At 46.0% G+C, this 19,300-nt stretch overlaps 1 protein-coding gene across 2 annotated transcripts in view; it reads left to right on the top strand.

Annotated features, from left to right (window-relative positions):
• The first annotated feature begins 269 nt into the window (after positions 1–269).
• Positions 270–19,300, top strand: part of samd11 (sterile alpha motif domain containing 11) — a 45,962-nt gene continuing 26,931 nt past the window's right edge. Inside the window, exons 1-4 of one of the 2 annotated variants that reach the window (XM_088368858.1) lie at positions 270–1,064; positions 2,254–2,345; positions 11,054–11,229; positions 17,779–17,888. In XM_088368858.1, the coding sequence (XP_088224984.1) occupies positions 611–1,064; positions 2,254–2,345; positions 11,054–11,229; positions 17,779–17,888 (832 nt within the window). In that variant the 5' untranslated portion in view covers positions 270–610. The remainder of the gene's footprint in view (positions 1,065–2,253; positions 2,346–11,053; positions 11,230–17,778; positions 17,889–19,300) is intronic. The other variant, XM_088368859.1, reaches the window with a different exon arrangement.

Genomic DNA, 19,300 nt, shown 5'->3' with positions numbered 1-19,300 from the left:
GCACGCACACACGCACGCGCACATTCGTACACGCACATACGCGCGTGCGCAAACACACGATGGCGTGAAAAAAACAACCCCCTAAACTTTAAGTTACTAAAATACAAATATATATCGAGAGAATTGGTTTAATGTACAGATACACGCTTTATTGTGCAAAAACGAAACACGAGTGACACCGCAGAAATAATTTCCAGTCTAAGCCAAGGCAATAAATCATTACGAAAAAAAAAAAAAAGAGGCGGGGGTAGGGGGGCTGCGTGCGTTAATGATCCCCGTATGCAGCATCATGTCCGCGCCCGGCGCGCGCAGCATGTCAGGTATTAGCAGAGAGTGTGTGTGGGTGCATGTGGGAGGTAGGAAGCTGTAGGAAGCTGTGGGGCTGGCGGAGAGCGCTGCCGCCGCTTCGAGCGTCACACTGCTGAATGGGAATCTATCCGGCAACTCCAGCAGACCGCTGTCTCATACGCGCGCCCTGCGTAAAACCAAGCGGCGCGTCTCCAAGTGCGGCTCGGGCCGACCCACAGGCGGCGAGCGCGCTCAGTAGCTCGGATCGGACGTCCACTTTTCCCGCACTTGTTCCCGACTTGCAGCGGCTCACAACAGCAGCATGCCTGCCATCAAGAAGGAGCGCCTGGACGGCGACGACATGGCTCTGGCCGCCTTTAACCAGTCCGAATACTTGGCCCCTTTAAATGCCGCCGCGATCCCCGTGGTGACCCCGCACCCGCCGCCTTACGAGCACATTTTGGCCCACCACCGCGCGTATTTGGGGCTCCACGACTCGACGCTGCATCACCAGCACCTCCAGCACGCCACGGACGACTTGATGCTGGAGAGGTTCTCCTCCATCCCGGACTTCCAGCCCTTCTTTGACAACGGCGAGCCGTGCATCGAGGTGGAGTGCGGGGAAAACAAGGCTTTGCTTTACATTAACAAACTGTGTCAAGGCAGCAAAGGACCCTCCATTAAATATAGGGGCGAGTGGCTTACTCCCAACGAGTTCCAGTTTGTCAGTGGCCGGGAGACAGCCAAAGACTGGAAGCGGAGTATTCGACACAAAGGTAAGCCGCGGCATCATCGCACGGGAGCGGATACATTAAGAGGCTCACTTTTGTTTCGCTGAGTGGAGTTCTTACATGCAGTTAAGGTAAAGTTCTTCCACTTTACATGAGCAAGAGTCAACATCAGTGCTCTTTATCGGGGCTGAAGTGGGAAAACAGAACGACTACATTAGCCTACTTTCTTCCTCTTGGTTTGTGTCTGAACCGAAGTTGTAAATATTGTGGTAGTTTCATTAAAGCAGTTTCATTATTTTCTACTTTTTATTATGTTCAGTCTAGAGCTGCTTGCGTTCATCCACGTTTTAGGCAGGGATTCCCAAATCGTGGTGCGCTCACCTTTAGGGGTGCCGGTCCGCTTCAATAATTGTTTTGCCCCCACTCCCACAAATTAAGAGCGCTGACGTGAGTACTTCCTCATGGTCACATTTGCATAACTGTCAATGAAACAACTTTAGTGGCTATGAAAGGCTTTGTTTTGGATTTTTTTTTAAGGGTTGCCTGGATACTGAAGTGGATGTGTGGCTTAAAATGTTTGGAATACTTTTATGGGAACACCATCAACCAAGGGAGATTTGAAAATGTACTATTTCTATGAACAGGATTTATCTAAAGTGTGCATATTTAGCTGTGCACAAAATCTGCAGTGTTACACACCAATCTCAGAAATAGGCTACGCCTTTTTGAAGTTGTTGGACACTGTCATCATGAATAGATTTGTTGTGGAATGGCTGTCTACAAGTTTTATTTTTAAATACATACGGTAGTGCAGGGATACCCAATCAGGGGGTGTGGTCTCATGATTATTTTACTCATAAAAGTGCTAATATGAACATTCCAGCTGTTTAATAAACTTTTTATTTAAATAATTTCCATCAATTTTTATTTTTTTCATTTTTTGGGGAGTGGGTACCCAAACCTTTTTTTAAAAAGTTGAGTTGACTCAAAATGTTTTGAACAGACTTTTTTCAGATGTGAGGTTGAAAAGTGATGATATTTCTACCCCACACCCAGGCGCGCATGCACAAGGAAAAAAAAAAAATCTTTCTTATGAATAGCATGACATTGCTTTATTGGCGATCAAAAAGAATATTAAAAGTAGGGTTGTTAACTTATCATGTATGACGCCTGTGGTGTGTTCAGGTACGTACTTTTCCACTCACTCGTAGCATCTCATTTGTTTGTGTTGCAGGGAAAAGTCTCAAGACACTCATGTCTAAAGGAATCTTACAGGTGCATCCTCCAATCTGTGATTGTCCAGGTTGTCGAATCTCCTCTCCCGTGGTAAGGATATTTCATCTCCTGTCAACGTTTTTGTTTTCGTTTGCCTGTGTTATGGGCTGACAAAGATCAGCTAGATTGGGTGTAGAGAATTCAGCCCAAAAATGTCCTTTCTGTCAACCAATCATTGGCCAGCCGCGTGTCTCGTTCCACCCACAAAAAGGTGCCAAAAAATATGACATAACTTAGAATTGTGAAAGAAATCAGAGTGTTACTAATAAACACGACTAAATACCACGGACGATCTTGTTTGTGTCAGAAAGCAGCAACAAATATTTCATAGCCGTGTTTGTGTTGTCGCACAGATGCATGATGGGTAAGCGTGCTTGGGGAGCGCTGCCTTTGTTTATAACCTTTCCGCTCAAGACCCTACAGGCACACTGTGACAGATTTGACAGTAATTTTCTCTCAGCGTGAATACCGAATGCACTTCCAGCCATTCAGACGCCGAGCATCAAACGGCCATTTATCCAGAGACAATGAGCTGTCGGGCTTTGTGCGTGCAGGCGCATTTGGTGTTTACTGTCGGTCACTCTCCAGTCAAGCTTCTCACCTGGCGGACAAGCTGTTGTTTGCCCGTCCGGCCCCCGGGCCTTGACTAGGGGGCCCTGGCGCGCCAAACCCGGAGGCCCCGCAGATGTGTCACGATTAAGGCATCGTCTTTCTGTGCGTGTGTCGGCTTTGCGCAAGATCACAGGCACGCACGGCAGATCTGTTCACACAGGTGCGCTGAGTCGTGGGTCTGCATGTGTGTGTTTTCATCAGCACGGCGCGCCCCCGAGCCCTAATCTTGAGGGAAGGGTGTAAGAAGCTTAGCGAGCGACTGAGTGTGGCTACCGCTGATTATTGTGTGTCAGACACGCAAGGCGAGGGTGCGTTAGATAAGACGGAGGGGTTTAAGTGATACAGGTAAACTGGTGACATTTTCGCAAGAGCTCTACCCAAAAGCAGAGTTCGGCCCCAGCCAGTTACCTGAGGGAGGGAAGGGTTGAGAAAACAGATGCTGTCTGATTTCTTTTTTTCCGGGAATTTGATCATTTCAGCATGTTTGCATGTGTTTACGCTCAAGTGCAGCGTTATCGTTGATTGACTTTTTTGCTTGTCTGGGCACGTATTCTTCAACCTCAATTTGCAGACGTGATGGAGTGAAACGTTGCTATTGACGTAAGCGGGGATACGAGGGCCCGAAGCTTGTTGTTGTTATGGTCCTCGTTTCCTCGTCTGGCGGCGAAGCCTAAAGTTTAACCCGGCGAGTGAATACCGCCATGACGTCTCAGGACACCCACGTGCACAGCGTGCATGCACGCACACAGACAGACACATGTACACACACTCACACAGACACACAGACACACACACGAACACTCACTCACGCACACACACGCACACACATACGAACACACACACAGACACACACACGCACACACTCACACAGACTCCCACTTGCACGCACACGCAGGCTAAGAATGTCAGCAGTTTCACGCGAGGGCGGCGAGGGTGAGACGGCGGAGGGAAGGCAGTGGGGCTTGTATGGCCTCTATGGCGTCGCTCCCCCTCCCCTCTGACTCCCCTCAGGGCATGGCAGCCAGCACTGCCCGACGCCCCCTCCGCCACTCTTCCCCGCTCCCATCCCCACATCCCTCTCTCACTCCCTTTCACACACTATACGCCTGCCTACTGACACAAATTACCTCATGCAGACATTTATTTTGAAAGTTTGACAGCTGAACTTTAAGTGATCTCACTTCGCTATAGGCATGAGGCGAGCGTTCGTAAAAAAAAAAAAAAAAAGAAAGAAAAAAGGTGCAGCTGGTGGGAAGACGTTCCACCTGCCTGCTCAGGCCTCGTGCAAGTATAATTGCAGCGTCAGCGGGGACTGGAGCTCTTTGTCATGTTGGCACACAAACGCTTGACAGTTAGTGATGAAATTATATGTGTAACGTCATGTGTTCACACTTGAGTGATTGATAGGCTGTTGATTGCCATGCTATTCCCTCCTCCTTAGCCTTGTATGTGATCATCAGGTGTTGAACGGTCTTTAATGGATGTATTAAATGCTGCCTCGTCTGCAAAACTGGGTCCATAAAAGACAGAAACTTTCCGGCGGAACTTTAAAACTATGGCCCTCGCTCTAAATGTGGTGTTTGTTCACTTTTATGTGTGCACGTCTGTGTGTGTGCGTGTGTGTGCGGGTGAGCCCAGGGTGGCCGGCTGATTAGCAAGCTGTGTGTGCATGCGTGTGTTTGCGTCTCCTCCCGGGAGAGCTCGGCTTCCTCTACTCTGTTATTTCAGCGGAACTGGCGGAGGATGGGAGGAAATTACAGTCGCCTCCTCTGGCTCATAAAGGCCCCCCACCTCCAATCATGCCCCCACCCCCATCCCTCCACGCTGTTGCAAAACGGAATAAAACCCGCACGTTCACAAACATGGGTGGAAATGGCCACAAACACTATTGTGCTCCAAAATAAAAGCTAATTTGTGAGGTGGAGTCTTCATTGGGTCACTGGGCTTGTGTTTGCGTATGTGTTGCTGAAGCTATGTTGCTATGGTAACGCCCGAATAGGCTATTGGCTGAGAAGTGTGCAGAATTGTGGTCACATGGAGTGTGTTTGTGCACTTTCAGACTAAGTGAGACTCCAAGGATGTGCTCCTTTAAGCACGCTAATGGAGATCAATAATAACGGCGACATGTGCCAGACATGTTGCCGACACTTGTCCGTACATCCTCCGGTTGTTTTCCCCCTCCTAAATTCATTCAAGTTGAGTTAGGTAATGATTGGCTTTAATTGGTGTCCAATTTCTCAAACACGCTATTTGGACTGAAAGCCAAATCTATGTTTGTGTTTAAAAACTGAACGTTCTATTGCGTGGCTCATTTTGAGTGTGAAACAATGTAAATCAGTCAAAGCATCCTTCTCTTAGTTTGGTACTTTTTTCGCAATAAAAGCCAAGAGCGATTGTTGTGAAAGCTTCTTCCCAACATCTGTGGGCGCACGCTTTTGCAACATGTAACTTCTGCTAGTTTGATGTCTTGCTGGGCCCTTGCGCAGACTCCCGAAACATCTTCTGCCATACATTAGCAACAAGCTCCAACAAGAAGGCTTGAAGAGAAGTTAAATTGGCTGTTCGTCAGCATGGTAATAGAAATCACATGATGATGCCGCAACTGGCATATTGTGAGAATGACTTTTTGATTGTTATTGATGATAAAAAAGATGAAGTTGAGATAAAGAGTGGATGAATTAAAATGCTGGGAGATAAACGCGGGCAATCTAAGTTTATCTTGATTCCCTTTGCCTGACGTAACTGATGATTCCAAATGATTGCATTCTATAGAGGTAGTGTGAGTGTGTGCGTGACTAAACCTCATCAAAGTGTTTGTTTAAACCTCGAGGGGGTGTCGTTTTAGTGGTGTTTTTAATTAATTGTGCCATTTCATGTTAAGAAACTCATCTTAGGTGTGTTTCTGATACAACCTTGTCTTCGCCTCCACTTCCGCCGTCACAGAGATCCAGTAGCAACCTGTCTGGAAAGCTCCCCCGCGGTGGTCTCGGCGGTCCAATCCAAACACGCAGGCGGCGGGAGAATGAGGGAGCAGGAGGAGGGGGGTGGCGAAGGGCGGGGTTGGGTTGAGACAAGAGGGACAGGGGAGCGTGAGAGGCGCGTTGGCACGCTTGACTGCACCACCACTGACCTCCCAGCGCCGCTCCAGCACTACCCCTCCTCCCCTTCCCTCCGCCTCGCCGCCCTCTTGCCCTCTGTGCACCGCCGTCCCCTCCCGTCACCGCAAACCCCCCTGCAGCAACCCCCCCCTACCCTCTCCGCTCCCCCTTTGCCCTGTGCCGCTCCATTGGGCTGAAACTGCCGCTCGGCTCAGCGCGTGGGGGCCAAGAGTGCAGATGAATTCGAGTGTGTGTGTGTGTCTTTGTTTTTGTGTGTGCGTGTGGGAAGGTGGGGGACTTGGTCGCATGCCTGCCCGCCTCACGATGCTTTCTCACTTTTCTTGTCTCTCAAAAAGCCTAAAAACACACAACAAAGTTTTTTTCCACTATACTACGGAATCACTTGATGGGCTAAATACATTGTAGGCTATTTGATGATGAGTCGTTCCTAATATTTCGGTATACAGTGGTTCTTCAACATCCTTGTTCATTTCGAAGCCTCTACACGACAGTTGCTCCCCTCCCATTTGCTGTGCCTAAATGATGTTATGTTGCTTGTACTGTGGTTGATGCTGCCATTTTATTTTTTGGCCATGGGCCTTAAATGTATTTGTCCTTTCAGCGTCACAAAGGCCACGAGTTGCGTGTGATGCTGATGTGTGTTTTGGTGAACAAAAAGTTACTTTGCCATTACAGCAACAGCACTGTCAATAGCATTTGTCTTCTCTGTGTGATGGTGCAACACGTTGTAATCACGTAATTTTGGCACTAATAACGAATTTCATACTGATATTGTCTTGAATACGCAAATCATACCCAGCGTTTTAGATGGTTAGCTGAGGGGAAATGTGGTTACTGCCAGCCTTGGAACACTTTAATCAACTACTAGTACTTTAATCCTGTTATTGGCAGTAATCAGGTTACCTTGGTCATGTTTGCATACTGAGTGATCTCAATCTAACTAGCGAGTGGCTAATCACTGCCCAGGCACGAACCTGTGAAAATGCCACCTCGGTTTCCAAGCGCCTGGGCCAGACATGAGGTGGCAAGACTAAACAAAATAAGATTTTTTACGTGGTGATGAAGTGGGCCTCGAGCTCGTGCACAGAGGACATGCTGTTTGTTTTGGCCTTTTTTCTGAGCTTTTATTTGAGCCCTCATGCCTTGTGCACACTGCCGCCACCCCCCCCCCCCCCCACCCCCCACCCCTTCCCTGTCATCTCTTCACCCGCCTTCCCCGCCTTCCCCTTCCCCAAAGCGCTCACGCCAAGTCGGCCCGCCATCCCGCCATCCCGCCTCCACACACATACTCACACATGCACGCACACACACACACACACACACACACACACACACACACACACACACACACACACACACACACACACACACACACACACACACACACACGGCGAGGTAACGGCAGACAGGCGCGTGACTCATTAGGCATTCGTCCCCTAGGGAGTTTGCTGGGGGGGCGCGTGCGAGGGGGAGCTAGCGCCGCAGCTGCAGGAATGTCACGGGCGGCTACCACTGTGTTTGTGTATGTGTGTGTATGTGTGTGTACGTGTACGCGTGTGTGTGTGTGTGTGTCTGTGGGAGGGTGTGAGCTTGCTAATGCTGCTTGGAGCCAGCGGCAGGCCACCTTTCAGGAAATAACGCAAGGGAAGTGAGGGAAAGAGAAAAAAAAATGAAGAAAAAAAAACCCACCCTTATTATTCATTCTTTCCACCAAGAGCTCAGTTAAAAGTCCGAAATAAATTTAGTGACTTTGATTTCTATATAATCACTTTTTGAATGGAATCGCCTTTCCTTGCCAAAGTTGCGCATTGTGTTGTCGATTACAAACAAGATGCTTTTGTTGCTTTTCAGTCAAGCCTTGCAGCTTCAGAATTCATCAAATCACAATGACACCAACAAATCTAAGAATGTATGCTTTTATGCCTTGCTTTATCACAAGTTTGATTCATTTCTTTGTGGCATGCTACTCAGGACACACAGAATGCAATCAGAAGTCATGGGTGTAGCCTCCAGCATTTAAAACTGCTCTAAGTGACAGCTGAAAGATCATTTGGATAGGTCCTCAGCTTGCGATTGGACAATGTTACCTTGTTTGTTGCCATGCTGTTAAAGTTTTAATGAACATGTAACGCTTATGTACACAATGAAACATTTTTCAAAACGCAAATTCATTCTAATATGGTTCTGTTTCACGACTTGTGCTCGTCTTGGCCTGCAAGGTGGCAGTGGGGTGCACAGATTTGTTGAAAAAAACACAAACAAGAATGTTGTGGTCTATGCCTACGAGTATTGTCATATGATTTTTCCGTGTGTCACTGCAGTGTTTGTGTCTAAATATTTATTTCACTGTTTAGAGTTCTCAAAGAAAAGTATGTACATGCAAAGAAGTAATATTGGGGTAACCCGACTGACAACAAATGACAACAACATTATTGCCGATTGACCCAGTGCATTTGTTGGCTTCTTTAGTCTATGATGATGACACTACAACAATGTGTTTCAAAAGTTTGCTCAAAATTGAAAGCACATCACAATTATTTATTTCATCATTTTTTATTTCTATTATGCACTCCCAGGCAGGAGAAAATCGTAATCTTTACAGCTTCACTTGCTAATGCATGTAAAAGTGGAATAAGACCATGAGAATGAATGTCCAACAGGCGTTGACTGTGTCATCCTTTGAGATACACGCCGGCCCGGTTGTAGGTGATGTGGTCGTTCTGATTCTGACTATCACGTACAATATTTATACACCTCGTCTAGAAAATCGAACCGTTCGCTGAATCGTTTTCTGGTAGTATTCTACTGCCGGCGTTGTTCTTTGATTGTAGAGTACCTGATGGCTAGTTAACATCATACGCATGCATGTGAGTTTTTCTGAATGTCTGAATGTGAAGCCCAGATATTTTCGTTGGCTGCTCGAATGTCAGAGAGAACAACGCGTGGGAGGCTATATTCATAGTGGTGCTTTTAGTGGGACTTTATGAGAGACTTTTTTCCGCGTCTGAAACGAGGCTGACCACACACAGTAAAGTTGCCTCTGCGCACACACACACACACACACACGCACACACACACACACACACAAATGTCTGTTTGTGTGTGTGCGTCTTTCCTTTCAGGGCTCCTACGTGGGCCGCCAGGGGTGTGTTTTGCTCGGTGTTTTTGCTTTGGCGAGGCCTCCCCCGTGTTGCGAAAGTGTTGCCGGAAGCCGTGGGAGCTCAACCCAAGTTCTGCGTCAGTGCCACTGAAGAAAGGATTGGGGCTTTCCGGGAGTGGCATGGGCGTGCGTGTGTGCGGGGGTGGGGGGAGGCGGGGTACAGGGGACTGTCAGGCTGGCTATGTCACAGTCAATGTGGGTGGTTGTCTCCCGTTCGCAGTCTTAGTCACAAGTGGGCTCACACAAGCTATTCTTGTATGGGCTGTGTTGCTGGCATGCGCCGAGTAAACCCCCCACTTTGGAGGGGAAGCGCCAGAAACAGGTGTGCGTTTGTGTATGTGTGTAGGAGAGGAGCGCAGGGCACATGTGTGTTTCCCTTGTAACAAGAGCAATAAAGGGACTTTGACGCTGAGAATTTGCATTGAACAGATGCGAGTGTTTTAGTCTGCCGTGCTTGACGTGATGTTGATTGGTTGGTGTTTGCAAAGCCCCCCCACCCTTCCCAGCACAAACTAGCAACTCAAATTACAAAGTGGTCCACACGCTGTCCTTGGGCATTAGAGCGATACTTGTGCAAAGTAGCCACAGGAAAGAAGAAAGAGGGCAAAGTGCTTTTCTGTTGTGGCCAATGAAGGAATAGTGAAGGGAGAAGAAATATGGCAGAAGTTTGTGGCCTGCTCATCCTGGGGGATGTTTTCAGCCACGCACCCCTAGCTCCCTCCCTCCCTCCCCTCCCCTTCCCGACTCTGTTTAATGTCTGCCATTTGAGAGACTCCGGAGGGGCTGCACCTGTTTGCCTCTTGGCTAGGAGCCCCCAACTACCTCCTCCTCCCGCCGCCTGCCTGGCTGCCACTCACGCTGCAGCGCCTCCTGGGAGGGAAAAAGCCAGGCGAGAAGGGGGGGGGGGGGGTAGGAAGGGATGGGAAGGGAGTGAGGGAGAAGAGCGGATTTGCGTGTGGTGGAAGGGATAGCTGCAGGGCTGGAAAGCGTCCGGGAGTGGGAGCAGGGATGTCGGCGTACAGAGACGAGGGGGGGGGGGGGTAAATTTAACTTCCATGTCCACTCTCTCACACCCGCCTTCTTTCTCTCACAAGTTTTACTCACCAACTTCTCTTTTATCCTTTTTCTTCTCTCTCTTTCTGTTTGACCTCCCTTGCACAAGCACAAATCCATGCTCCATTCATTCGCCATATGTTCTCTTGCTCTTTTCCAGCTCTTATCCTTTTCTCTCCCTGCTCTCTTCCCTTCCATAGTATTCCTGCCATTGGGCCGGGCAGGCTGATCACTGAATGTTCTCCAACTGCACTTCTAAATGTCCCAAATATGTGCGTTTGTTTGTCTCGTGAGAAGTTCTAAAAGAAAATCATAATGTCCCATTGCTCATGAGCTATTTTTAGAACGTAGTTCTTGGGGACTAACTGGTACTTGCCAGCTCCACGTTGATGACCCCTGATTTAGATGTAGAGGCTGGAGCTAAAGCTGCACAGTGGACATGGATTGTATGATTTTATTCCAGGCAACAAAGACATTCTCAGAACAAATGCAGAAAAATTTTACTAGCCAAAAGGCACTCCATTTGCTTACTCAGACATCTAAGTTGTTTATGGGAATTATTTCAGTATCATGGTACCCCCCCCAAAAGTCATAATTTAGGTGTACAATATTCAGAGCGGATATTTGAGAGGTAATTTTATTTTGCATAAGTTCCTGGGCCTTGTCAAGCCTAATGAGTCAGCAATGTAGTGACGGAACCATACTATGACGTAGGTCGACTGGACTTGTCTCTATCAACTGAAGCTTTGCACTTGTTGTCTTAAATGCTAACTGCATGAAGCACTCACTTCTCTCTCGTGTGCCTTGTTGTACAGAATCGTGGGCGCCTGGCTGAGAAGCGCACCATCCCGCTGCCCCCCAACCGTGTGCCCAAGAAGGAGCTGGCCTCCATCTTCAGCAGTGACGACAGCGAAGGGAGTGAGCGGGCCAGTGGGGATCACGGCCACATCAAGCAGGAGGACGAGCTTCATTACAGTATAGTGCGCAAGAGGTATGCCATCTTTGAGATGTGAGTGATTAACTCGTGTATGTAAGGCTCAACATGTGCATCGTGAGGGATTTGGGTGATCCGTTCTCATTATATGCATCTTGACATGAGTTATTGATGTATTTTTCATGCCATTGCTTGGTCCGTGCTCGAGCTATAATACATGCCAAACATGTCGAATAGTGAAATGACCACTGGAGCTTATGTTCATCCTTTCTTGCATCCCATTTTAAAAAGATTGAGGATCTGGGCACATGAAGTGATGAATTAATACAAACAGAATAAATTAGACGAGGATTAATGGCAGGAAGAAGAGGTACTGCCTCAAAGCAACCCTGCCGAAATTAAAAACTGCGCTAGCCATATGGCATTAGCAAACACATCCGGCCCGCAGTCGCACAATTCCATTCATCACGTTGGGAGGAAGTCAGATTGCTTCAAAGTGACTCCAAGATCACGGTTAGAGCGAAACATGCAGCATCTTGGCAAAAGAGTGCTTAGCTCCGCTGCCTCACGGCAAGAAGATTTCTTCGTTCAATTCCTTTGGGGGCTTTTTGTGTTGAGTCTGCACTTTTTCACCACCGCGCCCGTGTGCCTCCTCCCCAGTGACGAGTTTCACCCCACACCCAAAAACTGTACAAATGATATTCTAGGTTTTGACTAGATCTGGATTTGCTCAGAGAAGAGTTAAATGCAGCGGACATATTTTGCTGTACGTTATGTATATGTGACAAAATAATGTCACTTTCACATTTTGATACACGCAGAAACGCAAAGACAGTCAAATGTCACACACAGGTTGAGGTCGTCTCACCCAGATGAGTCAAACGGCTGTTGCGCTGTGATGACTGAAAATTCGATGCAATTTTGCGCCCTTTGCAATGAGCCCATGTGACTTTTGTAGAAGAGGCGCCACATCCACTTGTGATCACTTGATACTTGAACAAACAGATTTGTGCAAAATTGAATGTGTGGATGAATATAACGTAGCGGACGTTCATTGATTAAGCTCAGAAAGTCCCCGGCTGCAATATTAGCAGCTTGTGCAAGCTCATTAGGGGAGGGGATGTTTTTTATGTCTTGAGACTTGCGTGTGACACAGCGGACAGCACACCAACTGTGACGCTTTAAATGGATCCACTAACCTCATTTAAGAGGGCTTCCCCTCCCCTGACACTTGCGCCGCTGGCGCGTTAAGATGATAATGAATTTAAAGAACACTTATGACTAATATGTCAGGCTTTTACCCTTTGGAAAGGCGACGGACTCGCTGGAGCCGCAGCTCCGGTCTGTCCCGGGCATTCGTCTCGGCCTCGCTTTATCCGCCAATGCAGGTCTGGACGAAAGGGATAATGGGATGTCCAATCACAGAAATGTGATTTCCATTGACCGCAGCTTCGTAAGTGAGTCGCAGAAGGGTCTTAACAAATTGGATTTGGCCAATGGATGTGAAAAATACAGGGCGCCTCGACGTGTGCGTGTGTGTGTGCGTGCTTGTGCGTATGTGTGTGTGTGTGTGTCATCAGTGGCCACTACAACGTGTCGCAAAGTCTCGCATGCGACAACCTTCATCTAAACTGAGGCCGTCCAACATGTCATCATCAACATAACCTTGTACAGCTCGATGGGCTGAATAAGAGGCACAACTTTGCTTTCATCTCTTTAGTTCCTTCACTTTCTATTCAGCTTGTGCCACAATTCACTCAAACTAGTTCTATAGGCGGGGACTATTTTTGTAACACATCACTTAGAAATGTCCATCTCTATGTCGCACAGACACAATTTAAGATAAGTGAGACACCCAAGTAATATTCAACAACGGCACAAGAAGGAAGAAGTCCAATGGGGTAAACCCCATGATACAGTTCATCTTAAAGTAAAAAAACTCAACTTGATGCTGGTAACTTTGGAGTATAGCCAATTTTAAAAAAAAAAGATTTACCGCATTATTTTTCAGTTTATTTGAAGATCGATTAAAAAGTGCTGACAAAGAGTTAGGGTAATTACCCAGCAAGCATCTCTGGACCCACTGATGTCTTCCGTTTAGCCTCCTGGGGGGGTGGTGTGGGGGCGTATACTGTGTATATTTACAACACATCATTGACCACTTAATCACTTTCATTTAGAAGAAATGTCAGTAATATTATTGAATAAGGAGATCACAAAGTGTGAGAAGACCTACAGAAGCGAACGTCAAGTCATACTTAATGTGCAATGCTAAATGGCAAAGCAGACATCAAAATGACCTCGGAGATCTTACTTAAACCAGTCAATTGACTTCATAGTAAAAAAGTATGAGGCGCAAGTTCCAGCTCATCATTCATTTCGAGGTAGATTTATGAACATTTGTGCAAATGACACTGTTTAATTGGACTTTTTTTTTTTTTTTTTAAACCTTTTTTTTCAAGAGCCATGTTTAAATGGTGGATTTTACTTTCCCATTCAAGGACGGCATCACCTGGTTTCATCGACCGGAGTTATTCCAACCATTTGAAGCCTTGAACTTAAATTCATATAATTGTGTATTCTTGAAAACACAGGCTTCCTATTTCTACATGGTTACGTTGTTGTCAATCTGAGTAATAAGCACGGAAACAGTTGACTTTTACCGCATTCAAAAATTTGTTTTGTGGCTGTGCCATTACCTTGTTCCAGGAAGAGGTCACGGACAGTGTGAATTTACTGGAAATGTCTCTCTTCCAAGTGTTAATTAGTGAGCTTCGGGGGTGCCGGCTTTATGGCTTTCTGGAAGTGCTTTTTGTTTGAAGCCATTTTGTTGACGCTTGTTTGCCGAGGCCAAATACTTGCAAAAGTTACTATTTGAGAGCGTGTTTACTCTTCCTAAGTCTCTCTCAAACTTCTCAAAAATTGAAGGCAGCGTCTGACATGATGCCCTTGATCTCGGTTTGCTTGGTCTCTGAGTTTTTTTTTTTTTTTAACAAGAAAATATAAACAGTGCATTGAGTAAAAAGTGAAGGAGGTCAATGGAATGCGCATGGCCAAAATCTGTGACACGGCTGTTGTGACTTGTGCCTGAGGAGAAACAAAAGCAAGGTAAAGTGAAGACGAGCTACTGTTGCTTAGTGCTTATTTCCATTTTTATTTATTTCTACCTCTGCTTGCTTGACTCTCCGTTGTGTGCTGTCTTTCATAGCTGCAAGCAGCACAAGAGTTGCTGCCCCTCCCCCCATAAAAAACACTTGCATTAAAGTGTGTGTGTGTGTGTGTTGCACAATACTATTTTTGCCATTATTTTATGCATGTGCTATGTTTTATTGTTAAAACCAATGCATGAACTCCATCAACATTTGTTTTGTCGACCAAATCAGAGTTCAAATCAGCATCACAGAAATGACTGTGGTTGAACTTTGCGGTACCTTAATTATATTTGAATTTTGCTGCGTATGTTATCTGTGGTGGGTTGTGGGTTCCGGCTGCTTTGGCGAGTACAGTTTGAGGAGATCTCCACGCTACATCCCACTCTTGACTCAGCTTGTCTCAGTCGCTCTTTCTCCTCCACCTTCACATCCCTGCAGCCCGTCTGTCAGCACTTTGCCAGTGGCGGTGTGAGATGCGGCGTCGGGGGCGCCTCCGCTTGCCAGCTCATACTGTGACCTCCAGCATCGCCACCTCAGACATGGCATGCCAAGGTCTCAGTGGGGTACTGCTTGCCGTGCATGCCGAGTCCTTTCCTGTTTGTCTGGATTTTTCTCAGTCGTAGTCTCCTGATGGATGCTCGTGGAAAGAATTATGTCCAACCCTAGAGGTTCTACTAATTTGTATATTTGGAGGTACTAGGGTTTCAAAAAGCTGTAGTAAAAAGTAACCAACCATGCCTGCTTTTCTTCAAATTCATCCACTGAAGAAAATCTTTATTTTAGTGCTGTTGGTAGAAATATAATTATAGTGTGTAGTTATTAAAACTTGTATCAACAGCCATTAATCACTACTGAGTCTCTCTCGCGGTTCAAGATGAAAGGGTGGAGTTCACCATTTCAGGATTGAGCTGAGCAAGAAATGGCGGCTCGTGTCCTTATTAGCAGCAAGGCCCAACGTTCATATAATAGCCCGCTCCCCCTGCTCACCCTCGCCGCACCAGGCTCCCATTCTTACAGCTCCTGTGGGAGTGCTGACTCAGGTGACGGGGTCTTAAACTCCATCCCCTTGGTGACCTTGCCGCCATCCACTGAAAGGAAAGGGGGCGGGTTAAGGGCAGCCAGACATGGGTGAAGATCGGCTTCAGCCCCTCATTAGTCCCGGCGGGACAGCTCAGGAAAAGTGCGCTAATTACTCCGCTAACAATGTCCTTGCCGTTTGTGGCTTAGAGCGGCCGACGCGCCACAGGATAATAAACCTCCAACCTCCCTGAGAAGTTCACGATAGTATTATCATGATTACTTTGAGTGATGGAGCGAGCGAGTGTGACGATGAGTTTGGCTGTTGTGTCACGCATTGTTTGTTTGCATTTGTGGGCGCCACTCATGTAATATGACTTGAATCATAATTTAATAACATCTCTTCTACATCTCATTTTTGTTGCGATGATAATTAGCAACTCAGATATAGATGGCTTCTCATTTTAAAGTGAGCCCGTCTGTCGTTTAGTAAAACGTTTGCAGTTCACAGGCCAATCAAAGCTCCCCTTGCTAAGTTAACTGTCTGACTGTTTTCTGAGTCATTGCTTCTGCGTGAATGAAAAATGGCCGGCGAGGCCAGCATTATGCTCTCGACGCTTCCCTTCATCTTTTCTGTTAGCGTGTGGAAAACAGCCTGGCGGCCAGCAGCCTGACATTACGGCGGCAGCCTGTAATCATGAGGCTGTAAAAAACCCCAAATCCAGCGGCCGCAAACAGTGTGGCATCGTCATAGTGGTGGCAGCTAAGAACCATTCACCACTTCTGTCCCATAAACGCCGCTTTGCAGAGTCATAGCGGACCCCCTTCGGAGGCTGCTCTGCTTTTAATCAACTTGCGAGCTGACATGACATACTGAGGGTGCGATCAAAATGAAAAAAATAAGGGTGGAAATTGCCTTTGTAAGGTTGATTTGGGTGGGAAAATTAGAGAATAATGAATAGCTGTTTGGAATGTCAGCTAAAAAAAGAAAAAAAAATCAAGCCACTGCTTCCACAAGCTGTTTGCCATTAAGTGTGACGACACTTCCACTACTCGGCTGCTACACTCCCCCTGAATGCTAAGCGGCTATTTCCCATCATTATGGCATTTAATGCGATCAGGATGGTAATCAGATTGCAAATGAAATACCCCCCTGACACACTTGTGTGGGTCTGCTGGCGAGGAAAGAGGTAATTGATGGGGAACTGGACGGCCTCAGCCAACTTGAGGTGGTAAACCCATTTTTTCCTTCTTTTTGTTGGTTTAAAACAAGGCTAAGGAAGAATGGACTTTTTGGCCAAAAGGGCTCCCCTTACAGTGAAGTGGATTAGTCTTATATCATCAAGAAATAAGTGTGTGCTGCAAAGTATGAGAAAGCGCTGATCACATCTCTGGATGGTAACGTTAGCGCCGATGCTTGTCCTGACACACCATCACATCAAATAAAAGAGAACATTTATTTTACCACAACTCTCAAGTAAGCATCCCAGTGTCTTTATTTTTCTCGAGCCGCTGCGTCATAGGCCTGCCGCACACAGAGTGACGTGACCGAGTGTGACTATTGTGGACAATCATAAAAAACTGTCGGCGACTCACGCCCACACAGCAAGCAGTCCACCGAGTCCAACACACACACCAACTCACTGCAATGGAAAATGTGAGGGACCCCTAATTGTTTGTGGGAAGGCACTGCGTCAACATGTATTGTTGATTATTCGTATATAAGATGTTGATGATTTTTTATCAATTTGGATTTAAATAAAACCTCATTCATCATAGGAGATATTGGAGACCTTGCTACTTAGACCTTACTACTACTACCACACAGAGCTGCAACACATACAAATAAAACATATATGAAAATACCCAAAATAATATTTATATTAGGCCTACCCTGCATTTCTTCCGGTCGAGCTCGGTGCTGCCCGGCTATGCACTACTATTATGTACTATTTGGTACTATCACAACTTTAACTGCAGGGTTGCAAATGGCAAATCCTGGATCACTGCTGTAGAATAATTCACAAAATTATATTCTGTTCAGTTGAATTATTTTCTGTGTATTACATTATAAGTGGATGCTCGATGCTGACATTTTTTGCTGGCATCTGTCTCAGAAGCAGCATAATGAGGATTTAAGCTGTTAAACTACTTAGAGGTTGTGAATATGTTGGATAATAGATCTAAGTATGGAAGATGAGTGGGGATGAGAGCCAAAAGTGCTGGATGCAGTAGCGTGTGACACACGTCAGAACTAAGAGCCAGTCCACAACATAGCCACCTGTAGCTGCTAAATTTGGGCACAAAGCTGAGGTCTTTCTGTCGTAAGTAGAGTGTAAAAAGGTTTATGTCACACTGGTTTGAACTTGGGGATTTCTGTTTGGAAGTGCTTAACGGTTTGTCTCTCTTCTCTTCCTCTCATGTGTGCGTGCGTCAGTCGGGACAGTGACCTCTCTACAATCATCTCCAACCTGCACCACAGCAGACAGCATGGCATGCCCGAGGGCCAGTCAGCCTCTGACCGCAATGCCAGCACAGGACACACAGGTGGGACCTCCAGTGATGTTGCGCGCGTGCGTGCGTGCGTGTCTGTGTGTGTAACTTTGTGTTGCTAACACTCACACATTCTTTGTAACATATGTAAGTCTTCTCTTATTTGACTCTAATTTGTGCGATTGGAGGATTTTGCTGTAAGCTTATTACTCCTTCCTGACGGTTGCTCTTCTGTCTGTTACTTAATGTTCTTCCTACATTCTGTGCAGCAGGTTGGTTTGGGGGTTAAAACCCTTGTTTCAAATTACCTTTGAATAAATAGCTTTGTTTGCTATTAATCCAAACAATCACGTGAGTAAAGGAATCGTGGCGTGCTAAGATAAGCTCTTACAGACAGAAAACAGACAGCGTTTAATCGCTGTTATTTGTCAGGTAGCCTGCGTGGAGGATATTTTGCCGCCATTAAAAACATATGGTCGGAAAACACCCTCACTAATCAGCTATTATCACGCTATGTTTGGATGTTGGATGCCACTCATATTTGCGTTTAGTGTGCAAACTAAATACACAAAGAGCACATTTTTTTCATTCCTGATGTGCGGCACTTATCTTAACAGAAGCAAATGATAATCTGGCGCCCAAAAATTATAGAAGTTTTTTATCATTTGATCAAAAGTTGGTAGGTTTGCGAGGTTGTATGCGCAAGTGATAGTAACAAATATAGACAAGTGTAAAAAAAATTGTGATAAAAAAATTCTATGTAGTACTACTACCTCTATTATAGCTAATAGGTTAAACATGAAAAAAATGGAAGGAGCTGGAAAAATAATTCTAATGCATTTCTAATATTCTCATATACTGTATGCATTTCTAATGTTTTGATTATAGTGTAATGTAACAAAAGAAAAATTGAAATCTGACAAAATACCAGATACAATAAAAATTAACATTTTTAGGGAACACATTAAAAAAACAGCATAATCATATAGTGTGTATGCAGTAGTAGACTACATTCAAAAGGTTTTGTGGATGTGTATGAAGTTTGAGAGCTGCAGATTACTCAACTTGAAGGCTTCCATTGAGAAACACTATTATATAGTACGCATATCTTTGAAGACAGAAGCTATAGCATACACATATTCATCCCACCTTAAAATCCAGTTTGTGGGTAACACCCTAAATTTGCCCCCGGAGTGACCCTGCCTTTTCTCATCCTATTAGCCATTAGCACAGCAAGTGGCAAATCAGCTCAGACCCAACGCCTCCATTCCCTCGCTCTCTGTTTGCTCATCTCTTTTGTCTGCAGGATTAATTGCCCATACGGTACCTGTGAGAGCAAGGCATTGTGGGTACAAGGACACTGCCATTAGAACGGGCAGCTTCGTTCATCCAATGTTGAGATGAATCGTCACCCCCCCAAATGCTGCTTTAATCATTCTCAACTAATATTTGTGTTGTGTTGCGCG

Source organism: Syngnathus floridae, chromosome 2 (genome assembly GCF_059516105.1).
Source record: "Syngnathus floridae isolate MCC-2025c chromosome 2, RoL_Sflo_1.0, whole genome shotgun sequence".
NCBI lineage: Eukaryota > Metazoa > Chordata > Actinopteri > Syngnathiformes > Syngnathidae > Syngnathus > Syngnathus floridae.
The sequence above is the reverse complement of the archived record's forward strand: the minus strand, read 5'-3'. Positions and strand labels throughout refer to the sequence as shown.